Source organism: Sycon ciliatum, chromosome 2 (assembly GCF_964019385.1).
Source record: "Sycon ciliatum chromosome 2, ocSycCili1.1, whole genome shotgun sequence".
In the NCBI taxonomy this organism is placed as follows: Eukaryota; Metazoa; Porifera; class Calcarea; order Leucosolenida; family Sycettidae; genus Sycon; species Sycon ciliatum.
The window spans coordinates 32,726,827-32,749,028 of record NC_088644.1 but is presented as its reverse complement, the minus strand read 5'-3'; the positions used below and the strand labels follow the sequence as shown (position 1 = coordinate 32,749,028).

At 46.2% G+C, this 22,202-nt stretch overlaps 1 protein-coding gene across 2 annotated transcripts in view; it reads left to right on the top strand.

Annotated features, from left to right (window-relative positions):
- Positions 1-22,202, top strand: part of LOC135809747 (tyrosinase-like) — a 94,221-nt gene that overhangs the window by 31,613 nt on the left and 40,406 nt on the right. Inside the window, exon 1 of one of the 2 annotated variants that reach the window (XM_065323167.1) lies at positions 19,146-19,575. The exons of the other annotated variant lie outside the window; for it this stretch is intronic. Within the exon in view, the coding sequence (XP_065179239.1) occupies positions 19,398-19,575 (178 nt within the window). The 5' untranslated portion in view covers positions 19,146-19,397. Of the gene's footprint in view, positions 1-19,145; positions 19,576-22,202 lie in introns of those variants that run through there. 2 annotated transcript variants of the gene reach the window in all.

Sequence of the window (22,202 nt, the reverse complement as noted above, 5' to 3'; positions counted from 1 at the left end):
ACATACGGAGATACACTAAATATACATCAGGCAAAGCTCCGTATTAGTTCCGTACTGCTTCCGTATTGGTCGGGCAGGGATACTACACCCTCCCTTCCTACAGATAATCACGCCCTCGTGATTTTCAAAAAATTAGTGAGGAGTTACGAACAACAGCGTCAACCGGAAGATGGCAAATTATATCGGAAATGATAACGTTTAGAGTAGACAGAAGAAATGAACTGATAACAAATCATAAAATAGAAGTAAAAGCACACCAGGTTCACACGATCTCACGGGGTCAAAAGGGAAAGAACTGTCCTCCAAATAGGACCTGAAACCACAGCACTCTTGCTGCACTACGCTGGCACAACCCGCCAGGAACATCGCAGTTCAAAAACCGAACTGAATACACTATAACTATAAGGGGCGTTGTCACACACATTGTCCCACGTTAGCTGGGTAAGCCGTGGCTCACCATGATCAGACGCCTACCAAACTAAACTGGATTCACACACTCGCATAAAGGAAGAGTGAAGAGAACAGGGAGACTGAAGGAAGACAGGAAAGAAAATGCCATACCTGGAATCAGCGTTAGTAACCACGGCGGCGGCTGGAGCTACGGCGGAGAGCAAGCCAGGTTTTATCTTCATCTTGGTTGAGCCGGTCATCCAGAGCGGCTAGCTCGGCGTCAGACAAATGACCTCCCTCCTCGTCTTGAATCGTGGTCTTCACATTGTCGATAGCATCACTTTGCGCGACGTAAAGAGTGATGGTCTAGCCAGGAAGAGTGTTGACGAAAATCTGCATCAAACCACGGAGGCGAAGTACCAAGTGAAGAGTGGACTCCTGCTTCCGACTGCGTGCTGGCGAAAATCAAACGCTGCTGGTCTTGGGGAATACCCTCCTTGTCTTGGGCAGCAGCCTGCCTGTTGTCGTCCTAATCAGCTTCGCCATCACCACCGGTAGTATACATGTAGGTAGCGGGTCGCTTGGAATCGCCATCGGAGTCTCCAGTGAGTGCCGTGCGGAGAGAAGGGTGATCCACGCTAGCACCCTGACTGTGCTGCAGGGCCAGGCCCAGGAAGGCAAGAAACATGATTTTCATCTTGATTCGTCGCACGAAGCTGCAGCCGGTTAAGCCATGGGGGTCTGGGGTCGAATCACGTTGTTGTATTGAAAACTTCACCGCTGCCACCAATGTAATAGGTAGCCGAGTGGTAGGCGCGGTGAAATCAACAATAATTACTTTTATTCTACTTTCAGGTACACACCTGAGATATAATCGTTCGTGAAAGAAGAAGCGGTAAAATAACTGACTTTCTCTCCGGTGCTCACCTAGAGGTTGAATAGCTCGTTATTATCAAAATCTCATCTTCATCAAAACAGAAATGCGCAGCCGCTTTTATGCAGCAGACGCCGTACGCTTACATACGGAGATACACTAAATATACATCAGGCAAAGCTCCGTATTAGTTCCGTACTGCTTCCGTATTGGTCGGGCAGGGATACTACAATTATCAATCCAATTTTTATGTCTTAGTACAACAAGTAGAAGAGGATGAAAAATTTGCTGTGACTCAGAGTTTCACGCACGCTGAGGAGATCATCAGACAACATTGCGTGAAACAAACGGTTTAAAATCCTCTTCTACTTGTTGTAAGTAGCTCTGCCCTCCGGCATTCAGCACACGTTTGGACAGCCTGGAACCTTTTTTTCTTCTTTTTTTTTAATCCGAGTAGAGCATAGATTCTTCATTTGGTCACCACCCAGTTCTGACTATGTAGCAGGCATACAACATCTAGAGTATTCTCACTGACGATCACAACTAACCTTGTACGACAGTGCTATGTGGTGGGTACGTGGTGTTTCTAGCCCTGGCGTAGTAGCCCATCTGAATCAGCTTCTCCTGAACGGCGACCGCATCCCAGCGAATGCATACATCGTTTGGAAAGCTTGTGGCATCAAGAAAATCCTTGTACTGGAACCATGGGAAAGCTGCATGGCAACATGAAAAAAACCTCTTTTCATGCTATTGCAATTTGCAACCATCATCCATTTTGGTGATGAATCCACATAAGCTATGGACCCACTTTTACTACTCCCTGATTCATGCCTTTCGCCGGCCAATGCGCGCATATGCGCATGCATAGAAATTACAAAAAATCGTCGGTGCGCCGCCAAAAATCGGTGCGCGAGTACTTGAGAATCAAAGATAATTTTTACCATGGCAAAACGCACAAAAGAAGTCAAAAGTCAACTAATGAATTTATAGAAGTAATGTTTTCCCCTTTCCATGATAATCACTAGCATGCATGGACACCTTGGTTTAGGGATACTCGTGTAACATAATTATTGTTGTACTTATGGCCACTTGCAAGTACGAAAATGGCACAATTTTCCGAACTTTGGGGCTCCATAATTACAACAAAGTGAATATGTATCCCCGCGTGCCAAAGCCCCCTCTGACCTCCTCTCAGACGCTATACATTTTGGCTTCCTCTTCCCCTCTCTCAGAACGCTTTCCCCACTCGGCATGCAAATTCATTCACCGTATTAAGCTTCAACTTGCTCCTCCTCATGCACTTGCGCATTTAAGCTGGTTCAATAATAGCTCGCGTACTAGATGTTCTCTCCATTTCCCACTTGCCAGGTCAACGATCCTTTTAAAATCCCCTCTGTTTAAGTCCTATTCTCATTGGTCTCGGCTTCCGCAGGAGGTAAAGTCTCGTGACACCTTCGCTGCATTTTGTTCCCTTCTGCCCGCGCCTAAGTTGAATTGAATTGAATTCGTTGTTTTCCATTGCTAGCCTAATCTTCATACTGCTCTCTCCAGGTTCCTATAGTACTCCTTTTGTTTTCTTTTCTTTTCTCTTTTTCTTCTCCTTCTTTTTCTCAGTTGTCCCCACCATGGCTGGTTAAAATCGCCCGCATCACATGCTTATTGGCACTATGTCATCGTGATTGTGAAATAATAATAATAATAATAATAATTTGAAACTCGGATGTTGAGCCATAAATAAATGTAAAAGAGAAAAGGACATATGGATACGAGTTAAGAGTAACTCTCCATCACTGTAACATGATACTATATACAGTCAGAAAGTGCAATAACTAGGCACAAAACTGACAGAGTACTGAGACATTCGACGTCCTGACACCTAACTTCAGCACATCTCCGTAGCGCTAACCGACAGCCTTCCAACTTGGAAGGTTCAAGGTTATGGAAAGACCAAAGAGGGGAAGGCAAGCGCAACGAAAACGAGCAAAAGCTACAGTCCCAACGGAACAAAGAATGTCGATTGTTACTGGACGATGACGAGACCAGTACGATATTTGACAAAGCGGTCTAACTACAATTCGAAGCAGCAAAGCAGCACACCACCCAACTTGGGTATATAGTATCATGTTACAGTGATGGAGAGTTACTCTTAACTCGTATCCATATGTCCTTTTCTCTTTTACAATAATAATAATAATAATAATAATAATAATAATAGTAATGAGGATTATGCGAGCATAATGCGAGAATCCATGAAAGCATAATTCCATGATTTCGCGAGCATAACCCGCCGGAGCCTACCGCCCACCCAGGATTAATTAACCCGTTGTTTCGGGTCACAGGACCGACCGTCTTTTTTCACCTGACCGCAATTGTTTTTTTTGCGCATGAAAGTGTACACGTGCACACGCAACCTTTATGATTGTAGAAAGTATTATCAATGAATAATGATTCCTGCGCACGAAAACAGCAAGCAGCAAGGAATGTTCCTGTGAGGATCCCAGGAATAGGCTTCAAACATTCTCACATCTCAATTTCGCTTCCACAGAGCATTGTTCAGAGCAACTACGGACGAAATAAAACATGCTCTGACAATGCCAGCGACGTGAGCGTATGTGTTGGATGGAACACGACGGGCGGGCCTTTCGCGTCAAAAACTCCCAGACCGTACCTGAAGTGATTTTAGAGCAGATCGTTCCTAATCCGTGGATTGCGATCGATTTTCAGCAGTCCAGACATCGACCTCGGAAGCAGCATTATGACAGGATGCAGCGCTTGGTGACGATGTTGTCTTCTATATCTCCGAAATCCGCAATTGGTCCTGAAACAGTATCAGCTCCGCCACCTCGTCGCTCATAGACAGAGGTTTTGGTGAGAGCTGCTCGTCAGACTCGTTAACCAGCGTGGCCAAGATCTGGTCGACACCGGTCTTGGAGGGAACTTTGCCCTTAATCGCTGGATCGTCTACGGTCAGATTTCATCGACTGGCTTGATGGACAAAAGCTTGAATATTCGATGTGCACAATCTACCGTATTTCCGCAAATAAAAGACCGTCCTCGTATACAACGCCTTCCTCGAATACAAGGCCCGGGCAAGGGGCGATTGAAAAAATACAAGACCGTCTCCCATTAGAAGACTGGGCCTACTAAATGAACATAGAAGACCGTGCTAAAAAAAAAAAAACGCATATCAGGGAAAGCGGCCATAATATGCCAAAGGCGTAGCAAGATATGCAAAATGATATGCCAAAATATGCCAAAATATGCTCGACATAAGCAGAAAGTGTAGATCATTTCAGTAAAATTACAACCTTGGAATATTCATTGGCTTCACGGCTATCATGCTTATGGTGCAAATCAAAACACATGCAGAATGGTATTATTATAATTATTATATTTATTACAACATCTCAAGACTCGGTGGAAACACCGGCCAATGTTAAGAGAGTGGGTGATTGCCAACCACGGCGATACATAAAAGTAAGCGGAGGGAAAAAGAAGGAGTAGCAAAATGAACAGCAACAACAACTCCGTAAAGAAAGATAATGTCAAATAAAAACAGTGAAAGACACAGAGACGCAAAGGACATGTGGATAATGAGCTACATTGTATTTATGTCGTAGTAAATAAGGGGCGGCACGGATCTTAACCCTAGGACGGCCACCACTTTCAATACTGTACTCCTAGAACGGCCAAACGGTGTCATTTGACACCTGCATACATTTCCATGTCGAAGACCTATGATATAGGTTATTATATTTTTTTTGTTTTCAGTGCTGGCTATCACTGGCGGAATTTATGATGTACACAACACATTAGGATTCACCCAGACACTATTTTTGGCTATACGCAACTAAAGTACAATGTACGCGTAACGGCAATTGCGAAGGATGAACTCAATTACTGGCAAAACTTCCATTACTTTCAAAAAAATTTCGTATAATCACAGAGTAACAATAACAAGCAATGTGTCAACGTCACTTGGCACATGAGGAACTGTTTTTTGGGAATATGTGCTTTGGCATAATCGGATTACTAGACCGTCATGATGAATGACACACAGTAACAAGTACAAACATGGACTGACTATGAGCATCATTTTTCCACCAAGCTTACACATATGCTGCTAGCCATGGTTGCAAGATTAGGCTAGTAACGACTGCATTTTAGACTCTTTCAAAGAGGTGTACCCTTCTCTTCTCCTTGGCTGCCACTTAGAAACCAGATGCCATGACTGTCTCTCGCAACATTTCAGAATCCAAATACTTTGGCACCGCTTTTGCACATGTGCTGATAGACGCAAAGGACATGGATACAGTCAGCAAACCCGACTTCTGGCCGTCAAACGTCTCTGCCCGACCCTGGAAATTCAAATCCGATGATGATCGCACTTTAGGCAGTGTAGACCAGCGTCGCTACTCAACAGACGAGAAACAATGAGTTTAACACTCAACCCATTGGCTCCACCTTTCCGTCCTGCACCGACAACCACGCACACAACTTCACACGCAAATGCTGATCTATTCCCGGGTAGATTGCTAAATCCCGAAGCGAAAACATTCCAGCCCCTGCCATTACCGGCTACCAGTCACCCATTTGTCTGCTTTAACGCTAGATCAATACGGAACAATGTCGCGGAATTAACTGAATTCTGCTCGACGTGGGACCCGCTGTTCGTTTCTATTACTGAGACATGGCTGCACGGAGCTCAAATTTTCTCTATCCCCTAGGATAGAGAAAATTTGACTGTTATCGACTGTTATCGAAGAGACAGACCTACAACCGAAAACAAAACAAACAGGTCCGAACTTTCGGCGTATGGTGGAGTTGCTCTTCTGGTGAAGTCTGGTGTATTTCCTTCTGTTGAACATCGTTCGGACCTTCACGCTCCAAATTTCGAAGCTACGTTTGTAGAGATTGAGTTTCCGCTGAAGGGTACCGGAACACAGACATTTGGATCCGGGAAGTCCCTGCTAATTGGATCCCTCTACCGCCCACCCTCGAACACGGCTGCCGCCATTGATACATTTTGTAACTCTCTCCAACGCTGTCTGACTGTTGTCAAAGCTACAACATCTGCAGTAGTGTTGATGGGGGATTTCAACGCTAGGTGTTCAGACTGGGAGGGGGACATTACCAACACAGCAGGTCACCAATTGCGATGTTTGCTTAAGATGTTTTCTTTGGAGCAATTGGTAAACTTCCCCACTCACGAGTCTGCCTCGGGCCCTGGAGCGGCTCTGGATCTTGTAATAACGGATATTCCCCACGCCATTGACGACCTCCATGCTGAAGCACCTATGGGCCAATCTGACCACTGTATTGTTGTTGGTAAAATTAAAATGTCACAGTCCCCGCGGTCTCCTGTCTCTGAGCAGAAACAGCTTCCACATCGAAGTAACCTTGCTTCATTGAACATCTCATCCGTGCCGAATGAAACGGCAGTTGCGCTCAATGAGCGTCTATTCCATATTGACTGGGAGGCTGTGCTCCAAGTACATCGGGGTGATCCATCCCTATCTGCAGATATGCTGTACGACACTTTGGAGGAGGTACTGCAGTCCTATCTAGAGCGACGCAAATCAACAATCCGATGCACACCCTCGAAATCTGCCTGACCACCTTGGCTAACACCAGCATTTAAAAGAGAACAAATCAAGCGGAAGCGTGACTCGTACAGTGTGTACAGGAAGTATCAAACCCCTAAAAATCAAGCTGTGTATAAGGCGGAACGGAATAAGACCCGTAACCTCTCGCGGCTGGAGCACCGCAGATTTCTCCGCACTCTCAATTCATTCTCCCAAAAGGCCCAAACACCATCACCGAATCTACACAATTTTATCCGAAGTTTGCGGTCGGACTCCACCGGAAAACCCACTGTATCACGCCTCACCGTCCGAGGAGCTGACATCAAATCACCTGACGACATTGCAAATGCCCTAAATAAGCAGTTCATTGCATTTGGTACTCCGGATAACCCTCAGTGGACGCTCCCGCCTTTGCAGGACTGCGCCGCCGCTCACCTCTATCTTCACCACGCCCTATGCCGTGCATAAATGCATCAAGCGTCTAAAGCTCCGGAAAGCTGCGGGACCTGATGGAGTTACACACGAGCTGCTGAAATTGATTGGCCCGTCGATATCGCTTCCTTTGAGTCTGCTATTCAATCTGTCTTTCTCCACCGGTATTTTTCCAACTGCCTGGAAAGCTGCTGTCGTCATCCCGCTGTACAAAAATAAAGGCGCAAGAACGGATCCGACGAACTATCGTCCCATATCCCTTCTCTCAACGATATCAAAGCTGTGTGAGCGAATAATGTATGACAAGTTATATGCACATGTAGATCCATATCTCCATCAATCACAGTCCGGATTCCGTCGAGGTGATTCAACAGCCTGGCAGCTACTTCGAGTTGTTCAATCCCTGCATGACAATCGCCATCGCAGCGAGTACAGCCTAGTCTGCTTCTTCGATTTATCTAAAGCCTTTGATACTGTGTGGCACCGTGGGCTGATGGCTAAGATAGCATCATTCTCGATTCAAGGACGCATACTGCGGTGGCTGGAGAGTTACCTGTGTGGTCGCTCACAGCAAGTGAGTATCTCGGGTCAATTGTCCCACCCTGAACGCTTGTGTTCTGGTGTCCCCCAGGGATCAATTCTGGGGCCCCTGCTTTTTCTAATGTATGTGAATGATATCGGCGCAATTCCCAACACCTCGCTATATGCGGACGACACCACTCTGCTGGCTAGTCACCGGTCGCTGCCCGTCGCGTGTCAAGACCTGCAGGTAGGAATAGACTGTGTGGTCAAGTGGATGCGAAGGTGGAAACTCCGGCCGAACTCCGCCAAGACCGAGATCATGTGTGTCGTCCCCAACGCGTCATCAGATGTTGCACATCTTCAAACTTTTATTTTCCATTTCCCCGATGATCCTACCCCGATACCTATAACCTCTCGTCTCAAGCACCTTGGCGTTACACTTGATAGCAAATTGGACTGGTCCCACCATTTCCGGAATCTGGAAAAGCGGGCAAGCTCAGTCGTCGGTATTCTTTATGGCCATCTCCCCCACATTTCACCAGAATGCCGAAAGACCTTTTATCATACATACGTTTTGCCTATTTTCTAGTGCTGAAACGATTACGTTTTTTCCTTAGTGGCTTAGCTGATACCATAACGATCGGCTTATCGGCTAAACGATTATTATTGTAACTACATCAGTACATGATTGTACATTCTGTGAATTTCAAAATTTTACGAGTCCAACAATTACATCGCCAACGACGGAAAGCGGGTGCATAGATCCGATGTTCCCGCAACAAGTCTGTCAGCTGTTCGGACTGACCAGACGAATACAGACCAGACAGAGGCAACTCACTGGTTGCAACCCAAGTGCTAAGCCATAATCCTTGTTTCGCTCTTCTGTGTAGTGTGAAGAGGTCAACGAACATGTAGAGCTCACTTTGATGAAGTAGGCAAGGCTGTGAGCGCTGTGGCTCAAAGCGATAGGCCCTAAATCGTACGAGATATTTCGAGCGCCATTGTTTGTTGCGAGCGCTTCGTCTTCGATGAGTCTTGCCTCTTTCCTGTCAGGTTTCCTCCAACAGGACCAAGCACGAAGTAACTGTACTCATCTGCAGCCGATCAATGTTCTACTGCGCAAGAAGATTGCGTTTTCGCCAAGCCAGTGCCTCGCCAAAGACCATCGCCATGTCACAACGTCGGAACGAGTTCATGATGAGAATCATCATTCGCGCGAGCTTGATGAAGAACTATTTCGAAACACAACATAGTCTCTACCTCCGGGACGACAACTATGCGCCGGTCCTGGAAGGGGAGAATGTCTCCAGCGATAAGAACGAAGACGACGGCGGTATTTCGGCAACGTGGAGTCAGCGGAGTTCGTCAAGCTCTTCCGCCTCCGTGATCCGGTACATGTCGACACGAGCGTGCGGGAACACAGCATACACTGTAGGACTGTTGCGAGAGTTTGCGGAAGGAGTCCAAGTCGGGAAATCCATCAGCTCCAAAAGCTACCTGTAGGTGGGCGATGAGACTCCAGCTTCAGACTACAACAGTCAGGACTTGTAAATAGTTGAACTTTGTGAAGCAGCAGATCGAGAAGTTAGTTGAAATCATAGCTGTTGCAGTATGTCGGCGCTATGTAGCTTGTATTTTTTTACGGAGAGTCGATCGCCACGCGAATGTTTCTCTCCTCACCGAGAGCTAGCTGGCCTCCAAACTCCGTCAGGGTCTGCCTAAGGTACCGAAGGTCCTTTGACTAGCTGCTGGCAGGACTCCATCAAATCCTTTAGCTTCAGCTCGGCGAGCAAAAGTCTCTCTCTCCTCCAACAATCTTTTCGGGATTGGTAAGAAAAGTAGTCAGCTCAAAAGACGACGACGGTGATCACGTCGATGTTTCTCAGATCGCGCTTGTCTTTACACGTACATCGATGTTGCAAGTGGACAGTCATATTCGTGTCGTACTAGATACTCGCAACACTTTCGATGCAAGCACGCTTTGTGCGACCCCAAAAGGGGGGAAATCCCACACCGAGCGTAAGTACATTCTACTCGTTTAGCCGATAAAATCGAAATAACCGTTCGATCTATTTCTTATCGAGTAAGTAACGAGTAATCGATATAATCGTTTCAGCACTACTATTTTCTTGTATTGCTGTGTTGTGTGGTGTGGCGCTGGTAATGGCCTCTTTGCAAAGCTGGAGATTGTGCATCGACTGATTCTCCGGGCAATACTTCGTTTGCCGCCCGAGACCAACATAGCCGTTCTCTATGAAAATTGCTGTACATTTCCTCTGAAACATTACATTGACCGATCCTCCTGCGTATACATTCACAAAATCAAACTTGTCACTGCCCCTCAGCATGTGCAGCATTCCTTAAACTGGTTCAATGAATCCTCAACAAGCCGGAACTCGCTTCGTTTCCCCATTGCAAGAAACAATTCTATGAGCAAATCGCCTGTATTCCTAGCATACCAATTATGGGATTCTCTTCCTCAGCAATTAAAGTCCAGCAACACCCTCAATGCGTTTTTAAGCTTGATAAATATACACGTACGTCGATCTTCATTTACTAATCATTGAATTCATTTCTCTTTGTGTATTACTTCAAGCTCCAAAGTAAATCACATATGCTACCTGTACAATTCATTTGGGTTTTGGATTGATTTACTTTTATTTCATTTTCATTTTCATTTAACTTGCCATATTTTGCGTGTGCATTTTTGCCTTCTTGTTCTTTTATTCCATGGCTGGTAGCCCTCATTCATAATATTGGTTGACACCATGTCATCCATGAATTGAGAATAATAATAATAATAATATCTGCTGGGATGACGACTACACCATAGCTCAGTGGTTAGAGCATCGCTGGCTACAAGCGAGGGTCCCTGGTTCGAGTCCTGGTGGTGACAGTCAATTTTTTCTTCAGACTTTTCCCGTTTGTCTCTTTCCCTCAAACCAGTAAATTTGTTATGACTTGGGGCTCCCCGCGTGCTAGTTTGTACGTGAAGTGTGTGGGTTACAGTGAGGGCTGCCTGCCACCCGCCTGTGTGGATTCACAGGAAGTGTGAGTTACGAAGTCTGAAGAGAATGTTGAACGGCCTCTGCTGGGATGACGACTACACCATAGCTCAGTGGTTAGAGCATCGCTGGCTACAAGCGAGGGTCCCTGGTTCGAGTCCTGGTGGTGACAGTCAATTTTTTCTTCAGACTTTTCCCGTTTGTCTCTTTCCCTCAAACCAGTAGATTTGTTATGACTTGGGGCTCCCCGCGTGCTAGTTTGTACGTGAAGTGTGTGGGTTACAGTGAGGGCTGCGTCCCACCCGCCTGTGTGGATTCACAGGAAGTGTGAGTTACGAAGTCTGAAGAGAATGTTGAACGGCCTCTGCTGGGATGACGACTACACCATAGCTCAGTGGTTAGAGCATCGCTGGCTACAAGCGAGGGTCCCTGGTTCGAGTCCTGGTGGTGACAGTCAATTCTTTCTTCAGACTTTTCCCGTTTGTCTCTTTCCCTCAAACCAGTAAATAATAATAATAATAATAATAATAATAATAATAATAATCTACAAGGTCAGAAGCAGTCGGCATACGGTGCCCGGATCCGGGAAGTTGAGCACGCGTCGTTCACCCCGATCGTCCTGTCTTCTGCTGGTGCCCTGGCGAAGGAGGCCACCCGGTTCCTGAAGCTGCTCGGAACGAAGCTCTCCACCAAGCTCTCGCAGCCTTATCCCCTCGTGATGGGAAAGCTGCGGACGGACCTGGCTTTCAGCCTTGTCCGCGACTCCGTCCTGATGGTTCGTGGGAGTCGCCGTGCATTCCGTGCACCTGGTCTGGCGGCGGATGTGGATGCTGTTTTTGTGGAGGCCCGCATTCCCGCCACTACGTGACGCTAAGTCCTCCTGGGGTTTGCCGCTCTCCGGTCCTCTTTCATCCCGTTCTCCCCTCTTTTTTGGGGATTCTTTGTACTTCGTCTTTCTTGTTTTTCTTGTTCCTTTGTTTTTTGTAGGACAGATTTTTGGTGTACTGATTTCGGTTGTTGTTGTGTCTGACTCTATTCCCAATATCTAATTCTGTGGTTGGTTTTCCAACTCATTGGGTTGTAGTTTCCATCATGAGTTTGATTCCATCGTGAGTTTGATTCCATCGTGAGTTTTGATTCTATTTGCTATTTTTCGTTCCATTTTTGAGCTCATATTTTATTTTCCTGATTTCTCCTCCAGTGTATGTTGTTTTGCATTCTAATACATTGTGTTAATTTTTGCCCGTAAAAGAGGCTTGCACTTTAAAAAAAATAAAACATAAATAATAATAATCTACAAGGTTAAGGACAGATTTTTGGTGTACTGATTTCGGTTGTTGTTGTGTCTGACTCTATTCCCAATATCTAATTCTGTGGTTGGTTTTCCAACTCATTGGGTTGTAGTTTCCATCATGAGTTTGATTCCATCGTGAGTTTGATTCCATCGTGAGTTTTGATTCTATTTGCTATTTTTCGTTCCATTTTTGAGCTCATATTTTATTTTCCTGATTTCTTCTCCAGTGTATGTTGTTTTGCATTTTAATACATTGTGTTAATTTTTGCCCGTAAAAGAGGCTTGCACTTTAAAAAAAATAAAAAATAAATAATAATAATCTACAAGGTTATTGACCAGTGCAGGAATGAGCGTTTTCTGAACGTGCATAAACTAGCAGAGTTTTGGGATATTGTGAAGGCGTTTTTGCCTGTCACATCTACATGTATTCATTTATGTAACAGCCTTGCAGGGGTACATCTTCTGGAATAGTCCTTGTTAAGTAGATCCACCACATTCGATCGACATGGTCAAGGACATATCTCATCTTTTGCTAGAATTGGACGATGTTGGGCTTCCTACTCTCACCATGTAAAACATATGGCTCTAGGTGGTCTACACTAGGCGGACTATTGTTAATTCTTGCTACTTCTACACGTACACTGTACCTTCTACGTCTACCGTCTTTGCATCCTACAATGTAATCTTGAAACACAAAACGCAATCCGCGATTATTGGCAATGAAGTTAGCTGGTAGTTTACTTCGATTTACCAGAGTGGTTCATACTGCAACTCTTTCTTCTCCAACAGTTTCTTGACCAGTAATGCAATGGATGCAGCTAATGGGGTCGTTTTCGGCACTTGTGCCAGTAGTTGTGAGACTTGCCCACTCACCCCCACCGTTGGGCGCTGCATCTGCCGCTAGGGTTTATCGGGTGTTAGCGGCCGTCGTGAGTTCCCTTCGGGAACGGATACGATAATTTACTTTTTTTTTTAGTGCAATGATGATGAAGTTATCAGTTATTACTTAGCGATCACCTTCTGCAGCATCCGGAGCCAATGAAGAGAGAGACGCCATCCCAGCGGCTGCCTACCCGTTTAGCCTGAAGTGGGGGAGGAAGAGGTTTGCTTCAAGTGCCTTATCAGCTCGTCAAGTAGTTAGAAAAGATTATCTATACAGCACCATCCTTGTGATAATGCGGCGTACCATCTCCAGGTTGCAGAGTTGCGATTTCTCTTCCTCAACACTATCCATTTCGGGGTCTCCACCACTCCTGCAGCTGTTTCTGACAATTCCTTGTCTGGACTATCCGCCAATCCATGTCCACTCTCTGGAGGCTCGTAACCTCAATACATTCTGAATCCACAGGTACTCGGGTGTTGTGACCGTACGATTCACCCTCATAATTATGACAGAACAGATCCACCACTGCTAATGGTCACTACACTTGAACATCTATCAGATGAAGAATAAGTGGGCAATTTCGCTTTCATGGTCATCAGATTCATGCATGGTAATAGGCTACATCCATTCTACTATTTCCTTGGCCGTCAGACCGTGATGGCGCTTCTGGGGCAATTTGCAGGAAAATGAAAGGGAATGAGCAGTGTCAAGGACATTAGCTGGAGAGTGTTTGTGTAATCTGTGCCCAAATATTAACCCACTCCAAATTCGCGATTCTCGCATGACGGTTGCATGTTGATCATATTCCGTCCTGTATTCAGCAATTTTACTGCCCATGCACCTTTCTTTTGTCTGGTTGGCATGCGAGCAACTGAATATGGCCGACATTTTCGATATGTGTTCATATTTTTCCATCTAGCTGCAATAATGGCGTTTTTTAGTGCAGGTGTCAATTTTAATGACACTGGTTAGCCGTTCTAGGTATACGTACTCGCCATTATGGTACCTCATCAATTACAAATCAAAGGTTTATGGCAGACGAAAGAGGAAGCAAAACTAGGAATAGTCACAAGATTTGAGCATATTCTGATTAGATATATTTCGTCAATTCCAAACGTTTGACTCGAGCGGTGTCAAATGACACCGATGGCTGTTCTAGGGTTAAACAGGCGGAGTGAGGTCAGATCCTTAACTTCTCTGGGTAGAGTGAGCCAAACAGAATAAGCAATAAAGAGAGGGGAGCGCAAAAGAGTGGATGAGTTACACTTAGGGAGTAAGAACGAGTTTCTAGGTCTTAGAGAAGATAACCAATTAAAACACATGAGATGAGGTGGGCACAACTCAAGCTTAATAGAATGGACAAGAGAAGCCAGGTGTGCACTGCGTCCATGTGATAACGGGGTTGTGTGAGCGATTTTATAAAGGGCGGATGATGAGAGCATGCGGGGTTGACGGAGGAGAATTTTAAGGATTTTCTTGTGGTGTATTTCAAGCTTTGCAGCAGCGGAAGAGGATAGTCCAACCCAAGACGTATCGGCATAATCAAATATTGGGCGAAGGTAGGCTAAATACTAATGTAACGGGTAGCCGAGTGGTAGGCGCGGTGAAATCAACACGAATTACTTTTATTCTACTTTCAGGTACACACCTGAGATATAATCGTTCGTGAAAGAAGAAGCGGCAAAATAACTGACTTTCTCTCCGGTGCTCACCTAGAGGCTGAATCCTTATTCTTCGAGTTAGCTTTCATTGCTATCTAATCTAATCTCATCTAATCTTATCTTCATCAAAACAGAAATGCGCAGCCGCTTTTATGCAGCAGACGACGTACGCTTACATACGGAGATACACTAAATATACATCAGGCAAGCTCCGTATTAGTTCCGTACTGCTTCCGTATTGGTCGGGCAGGGATACTACACCCTCCCTTCCTACAGATTATCACGCCCTCGTGATTTTCAAAAAATTAGTGAAGAGTTACGAACACAGCGTCAACCGGAAGATGGCAAATTATATCGGAAATGATAACGTTTAGAGTAGACAGAAGAAATGAACTGATAACAAATCTTAAAATAGAAGTAAAAGTACACCAGGTTCACACAATCTCACGGGGTCAAAAGGGAAAGAACTGTCCTCCAAATAGGACCTGAAACCACAGCACTCTTGCTGCACTACGCTGGCACAACCCGCCAGGAACATCGCAGTTCAAAAACCGAACTGAATACACTATAACTATAAGGGGCGTTGTCACACACATTGTCCCACGTTAGCTTGGTAAGCCGTGGCTCACCATGATCAGACGCCTACCAAACTAAACTGGATTCACACACTCGCATAAAGGAAGACTGACGAGAACAGGGAGACTGAAGGAAGACAAGAAAGAAAATGCCATACCTGGAATCAGCGTTAGTAACCACCGCGGCGGCTGGAGCTACGGCGGAGGGCAAGCCAGGTTTTATCTTCATCTTGGTTGAGCCGGTCACTCAGAGCGGCTAGCTCGGCGTCAGACAAATTACCTCCCTCCTCGTCTTGAATCGTGGTCTTCACATTGTCGATAGCATCACTTTGCGCGACGTAAAGAGTGATGGTCTAGCCAGGAAGAGTGTTGACGAAAATCTGCATCAAACCACGGAGGCGAAGTACCAAGTGAAGAGTGGACTCCTGCTTCCGACTGCGTGCTGGCGAAAATCAAACGCTGCTGGTCTTGGGGAATACCCTCCTTGTCTTGGTCAGCAGCCTGCATGTCGTCGTCCTCATCAGCTTCGCCATCACCACCGGTAGTATACATGTAGGTAGCGGGTTGCTTGGAATCGCCATCGGAGTCTCCAATGGATGCCGTGCGGAAAGAATGGTGATCCACGTTAGCACCCTGACTGTGCTGCAGGCTAATAAGCAGGGCCAGGCCCAGGAAGGCAAGAAACATGATTCTCATCTTGATTCGTCGCACGAAGCTGCAGCGGGTTGAGCCATGGGGGTCTGGGGTCGAATCACGTTGTTTTATTTAAAACTACACCGCTGCCACCAATGTAATGGGTAGCCGAGTGGTAGGCGCGGTGAAATCAACACGAATTACTTTTATTCTACTTTCAGGTACACACCTGAGATATAATCGTTCGTGAAAGAAGAAGCGGCAAAATAACTGACTTTCTCTCCGGTGCTCACCTAGAGGCTGAATCCTTATTCTTCGAGTTAGCTTTCATTGCTATCTAATCTAATCTCATCTAATCTTATCTTCATCAAAACAGAAATGCGCAGCCGCTTTTATGCAGCAGACGACGTACGCTTACATACGGAGATACACTAAATATACATCAGGCAAGCTCCGTATTAGTTCCGTACTGCTTCCGTATTGGTCGGGCAGGGATACTACACTAATGAAGCTGGCAAGAACGTGGGAGGTAGGAGCAGTGGGGGAGAGAATTCCTAAGGATTTACTTGATTTGTTACAGATATATTCGATGTGGGGTACCCAAGAGAGTGCAGAGTCAATCACAATGCCAATGTGTTTGTGAGAAGACACTATGTCATATGGATTTGGAAAGTTGGCATATATGAGGGTTGTGAACTCTGGCTGGGGAGGGAAGAGCATGATCTTTGTTTTTGATAGATTTGGGGACAATCTCCAGGACGACATCCAGGAAAGAACTTCCTGAATGCCAGCACGCAAGTTGTTTTTCAGGCCAGAGAGGGAAGCTGATGAGGTGAGAAGGGTCGTGTCGTCAGCAAACAGAGACGTTCCAGGGAAGACTGCAGGTAAATCGTTTACGTAAATTATAAATAGCAGGGAACCAATCATAAAAGATGCGTTCACATACTTTGGACACGCAGGGAAGAAGAGAGATAGGGCGGTAGTTTGCAGGTTCGTGGCGGGAACCTTTCTTGTGTTCAGGTATGACTTTCGCTGTTTTCCATGCGGAAGGGAATATGCCCGTGGTAAATGACATGTTGAAAATATGGCCCAAAGGGAATGCTATGGATGGTGCCAGGGCCTTGAGGACCCAGTTGGGGATGCCGTCGGGACCAGATGCCTTGCACGTCGGAAGCTTCTTCAGATGACGCCGGACAGTGGCAGTTGTGGTGATGACGGACGTGAAACAAGCTGAGGGCTCCGAGGGAGTGAGAATAGGGGGAATAGAGAGCAACGGGTCATCTGGCCGAGTCACAGAGGCAAACTGGGCGTTTAATGCGGTAGCTTTGGCCAAATGGTCAGCCGCCTGCTGAGTCCCTGTGGTGAGTGACGGAATTTCCCGTGATACGTTTCGAATTCTTGCTTGTCTCACAAACTGGTGAAGCGATGGACGGTGTCTACCCTGCAAAGTAGTTTGCACTGAGCGGATATAAGCTCTGTACTTTGTCCGCGTCAGGGTTCTCACTATATTTCGCTGCTGTTGGTATGCTTGATTGTTTTGTTGTGTTGGGTACTTCTTAAAAATGCTATAGAGATCATATTTCCACTTGATTGCTGTGCGGAGATGGGCATCAACCCAGGGTGGCTGACTGGGCCGTGGGCAGCGGTGAGAATACGGCTGCTTTCCGAATGGCCAGAGGTGCTTCTCAAAGGGCATTGTTGAGAATGGAAGAAAAGTGCGAAAGCGATCATTGACGTTGCTGGCACGCAGATGCCAGCTCCAGTCAATATCAGCGAGCTCTGCATTCACACTATCCCAGACGGAAGATGGCTCGGATTTAAAGTCATGTTCCGGCTTTGCAGGAACATTCCTGAAGTGACTGAGGATCTGTGCGTGGTCAGATGCACCAAGAGGAGCAAGAGATGTAACAGAGAGTAGTAGGTGAGGATGATCCGTGAGAACAACGTCAATACACGATGTTGAGCCGTGGGGGGTCAAGTGTGTGGGGAATGTCACCATTTGCTCAAGGCCAAAACAAGAGAAGAGGTTACGGAACTCCCTTCCAGCACGATTCGTGGTGTCTCTAGGAGACCAGTCAGAGTGGCGAGCATTCAAGTCTCCTGCAAGTACAATCGCAGAATTGAGAAGGCTAATATTGGACAGACAGTCCTCTAGGAGGTCACTAAATGCCTGGACTTGGGAGATGCTGTCTCCAGGGGGTCTGTAAACAGAGCAGATGATGAGGGGGAGTGAGGGAAGGATCACTGCCGCAATTCGAGCCAAACCGCCTCCAGTCCACAGCGCTCAAGGTCGAAGCGGCGCTTGATGGACATGAACGACCTGTCAGCTACAAGAGTAGCAACACCGCCATAGCCTCTTGCTGGCAGGTTATCAGAGCTGGTCGTAGGTGGGCGGTCCAGGCGGTATGACTTGTAGCCTGGAATTGCGATGTCTATGGCAGCTGTCAGCCACGTTTCACATAGGCAGATTATATCTGGAGAATACTGCTCACAGACTTGACTAAGCTCAGCTAACTTATTTACTATGGAGCGGCAGTTAAGTGAGAGCACTGAGGAGGATGAAGGTAATTGGGCAGGTTGATTAGAAGTTTTAGTAGTTTGTCGTCCAGAATCAGGAAGGATGGTGGTGCAAGTGGAATATGACCAATAGATTTAGAAGGATATGTAACGCAATGAGGGGAAGGGTGTGATGAACTTTAATAGTTACTGTTTGCTCCGATCCGAAAATCAACAACCCCCTACTTATCTTTATCGCCTCGGTTGGCTACCAACCACTCTATTCGCATTGCTGCCCCGTGTTTCTACCGAGCTATGCACAATATCACTTCTGCGACGCGATGAGCGACGAGCCATGCGATCGAGAGTTGTTTCTGCAACAAATCGCAGGTTGTCGCAGCTCCGTCGCGCAGGTCTCATCACGGAAAGTTGAGCCCGGATGTATGTGCACAGTCGCAGATTAGACCACATAGGACTTTCAAAGTCAATTAGGAACTTAGGAGCGCACAGGTGGTCAAGGAGGAAAAGGTATGACAGCCATCATTAGCATTTTCAGTATGGGGAGGTTGAGGCTGAGGTGGTGGTGCCAGGGAATCAAAGGAACGCAGCAGTCGCTGTGCCAGTTTTACACTCAAGAGTGGTAAGTGCCACTAGCAAGAGTTCGATTGGCCCGAAGTGGTATTTCGCAACAGCTCTAAATCAGGGCATACAAAGTTGGGATAGAGGGAATTCAATTTAGTTTCAAGCACAAAATGAATGGTCTGTCGTTGCTTTGCGAGCCAGGCGTAAGGTTCGCTGTGCTGTGAGAAGGTGCATGCAGTGCACTAGCATACTGCCGCAGCGCTTGCACAGGAAATATTCCTTTGTTTCTGCTTTTGAGGTTGTCAACGCCACCATTGCTTTCCCCAGAACCAAATCACAAAGTACAATCATACATGTATATAATGCAGATTGAGTATATAATAGTATACGTAGAGCAGTAAGTGAAACCAGAATTTCTTCGTATTGGTCAAGAAGACTGCGGCTGTGGTTTAGACCGACAGGAGAATGAGGTTTCTCCAGGTCGTCACCCTGCTAGGAGTAGGAGTACTTCTTGGAGCCGCCCTCCCAACCAAAGCCATTCCGGCACCGAAATGGGATGGGAAGGATCACTCGGAAATTCTGAAAGACCTGGTGCTGAACTACAAGTACAACGATGACGCTCGTGAACCACGAGAAAGTACCGGTAGGTAGTACGTTGGAGCGATACGTGTTCTTCCTGACTCCATGCGTCCCGTATATCTACCCTCGTTAGTAGGCAACCCCGAGAGTTTCAACAGAAATGCTGTTTCCTCATTATGACTTTCCCCAGGCAAGACAACCCCTTTAGGCCGCGGTCACACATGAATGTTAGTTTGAACCGCTTTTGCGGAGGCGAAAAGCGTAACTACCGCAGCAGCTTTTGCGGAACACACGATGCAGCGGTCAGCCGGTCACACATACATAATAAATTAATAATGTACATGATCGATTGTACTGTGTTCCTCAACGCTCTGCTTTGGCGGAGGGAATGCAAATGCAGCACGTAGACCTACACGTCCTATGACATTCTAGATGTTTTTGTCCGAGTTGAAGCGACCTTTGATTGATTGATTTTATTTTACTTCGCAAGTTCAAACGGGTTCCTGGCCCAGTTATATGAGAGCGAAGGATAGAATTTGACAAAATCCTAATGGGCAACAGCATAGGCAATATTATCATAGAAGTGGAGTACTATGCGAGCGAGAATACTGAGAAGAAAGGAACATGTCAAAACCTGACGAAACACAACCTATTTCAGGCATACATAAGGAAGGCAGGCTAGCTTAAGATCTTAAAACTTTGCTTGTAGAGCTATCGTGGATCGCTGAAAGGCTGCTGAATGTCTCCTGTCAAGTACACTCGTGGATTTGGGGCACATTCGCTGCGGCCCAGTACGGGTGCACTTGAATATGATTAGTTTACATCGATATCAAATTCAAGTTGTATAGCACGGTGTCTTTGCCTCCTCCATGATCCATCATCGACCCCAGCGTGGATTCCTGTAGTTGCAGTGAGCATGGTGAGGGTGTGGCAGAGCACTCTACTACTCCCTGGTTGTAGTCCTAGTGTTGCGTACTCTGCATGGTGGACGCATTGCTTGGAGAGAGAAACGTCGTCCCTTCTCGTCCGCGATCGGGGCCAAGGATTTGGGAGACAGATTCCCTCACCAACTCTACACTCATAACGATGAAGTTTCGTTCACGAGATTTCCGGGACGAAAAGCATATTTGCAAACAGGAACAATATGAAAAAACGGCCACCAAACAACACCAGAACTCCGTGCCAGAAGTAGCACACCAAAACCATCACCATGCATGATTCGCCAAAGCGGGACCGCGGAAGCGGATGTTCCGCTCGCCTTTTTTGGCGTAGCGAAATCCAAACTTTTCGCGGAGCCGCCCAAAAAGTGCATGTGTGACCAAGGACATCGGCCTATAACTACTGTATAACTAACACATTAATTGTACTTACTTACTTATAAGACTTACAGCAGATCCTATGAACATGAAGCATCGATTGAGCTACATAATAATTATTATAATTACATCAGTACAGTCATCATGGTCCTGTAGCTAGAACCAAAACAAAAACGCAGGAAAATCGTGTTTTATAACTTTATGCCAAGGCGCTGGCAGCGGACATGTAGCCATCCGAGAAAATTCGTAGTCCATGGCCATTTGCTTTGCCTGGTAGTGAGGTGTTGTATAACTATAAGTATCTAATATTGACTGAGTACGAAGTCAATGTAGGAAAATAAAGCTGAGTAAAAGACCGAGGCGAAGCCGAGCATCTTTTACGAGGTCTTTTATTTCCTATACTGACCAAGTACGAAGTCAATATTGGATTTATCACGACTAGCCAAAGCCTGTGTTCAATCGCTAAAAAGGAGTCAAATATAAGTGGTCAATATAGCCCTAAGGAGTGAAATATGCAGGAATATTTGACTGCTTAGGTATGGCAAAAATCTATGGGAGGCAATACTAAGGGAGTGATAAGCAGAAATATTGGTCGGGAATGTATTCTAGTCTTTTTCGTTCAACGAGTTTTGTACTAAAAATCGATGCCGGTCTACTTGCAACGTAACCTCGATCTGTCCAGCTTTCCAACACGATTTATGGTCCATGGACAAATTTTTCAACCGGACGAACTCGCCTTGGACGCTTGTAATGGATGTCGCACTAATGACGGTAGATCTGTACAACTGTGGACTTATGGTACCCGTGTACGACATAGTGTATGTAACAAAGAGTTTTGTACCTCGAGTATTGTGATCGCCAGCGGAGCGACACTGCTCCGCAGCATCCGACTGCGACACGATTCTGCTACGACGGAGAGCAGGACTGTCGGACGTCGACAGTACCCTGGGACTAGCCACTGGAGTGTTGTTGTTGTTGTGGTTGTTGTTGTTGTTGTTGTTGTTGTTGTTGTTGTTGTTGTTGTTGTTGTTGTATTCTTTTAATGATTTTTTGCGCACGCGCAAAAATATGTTAACACCGAAGGCGCATGCTCTGTTCCCAACAAACTCTCACACGCTCATTGTTCTCCGAAGTCCACTGTTCCTGACTTCAGTTCTTGCTTTGTCCGCATTGGCAGTGGATTTCTTTCTCAACCTCAATCTCAAGGTTTACCACAGCTCACGGAGATGCCCCGTGCACGATAGCAGTCGGCTCCCGGGCCCAGGCGTTCCAGTCGCAGGCGCGCCTCGTCGTCCCCGTATGCCGTCACTCCAAATCGAGCCCCTGCGGACCATGCGGCCGATCGTTCCGGCAATGCCCGCGCGGATCGTTCCGG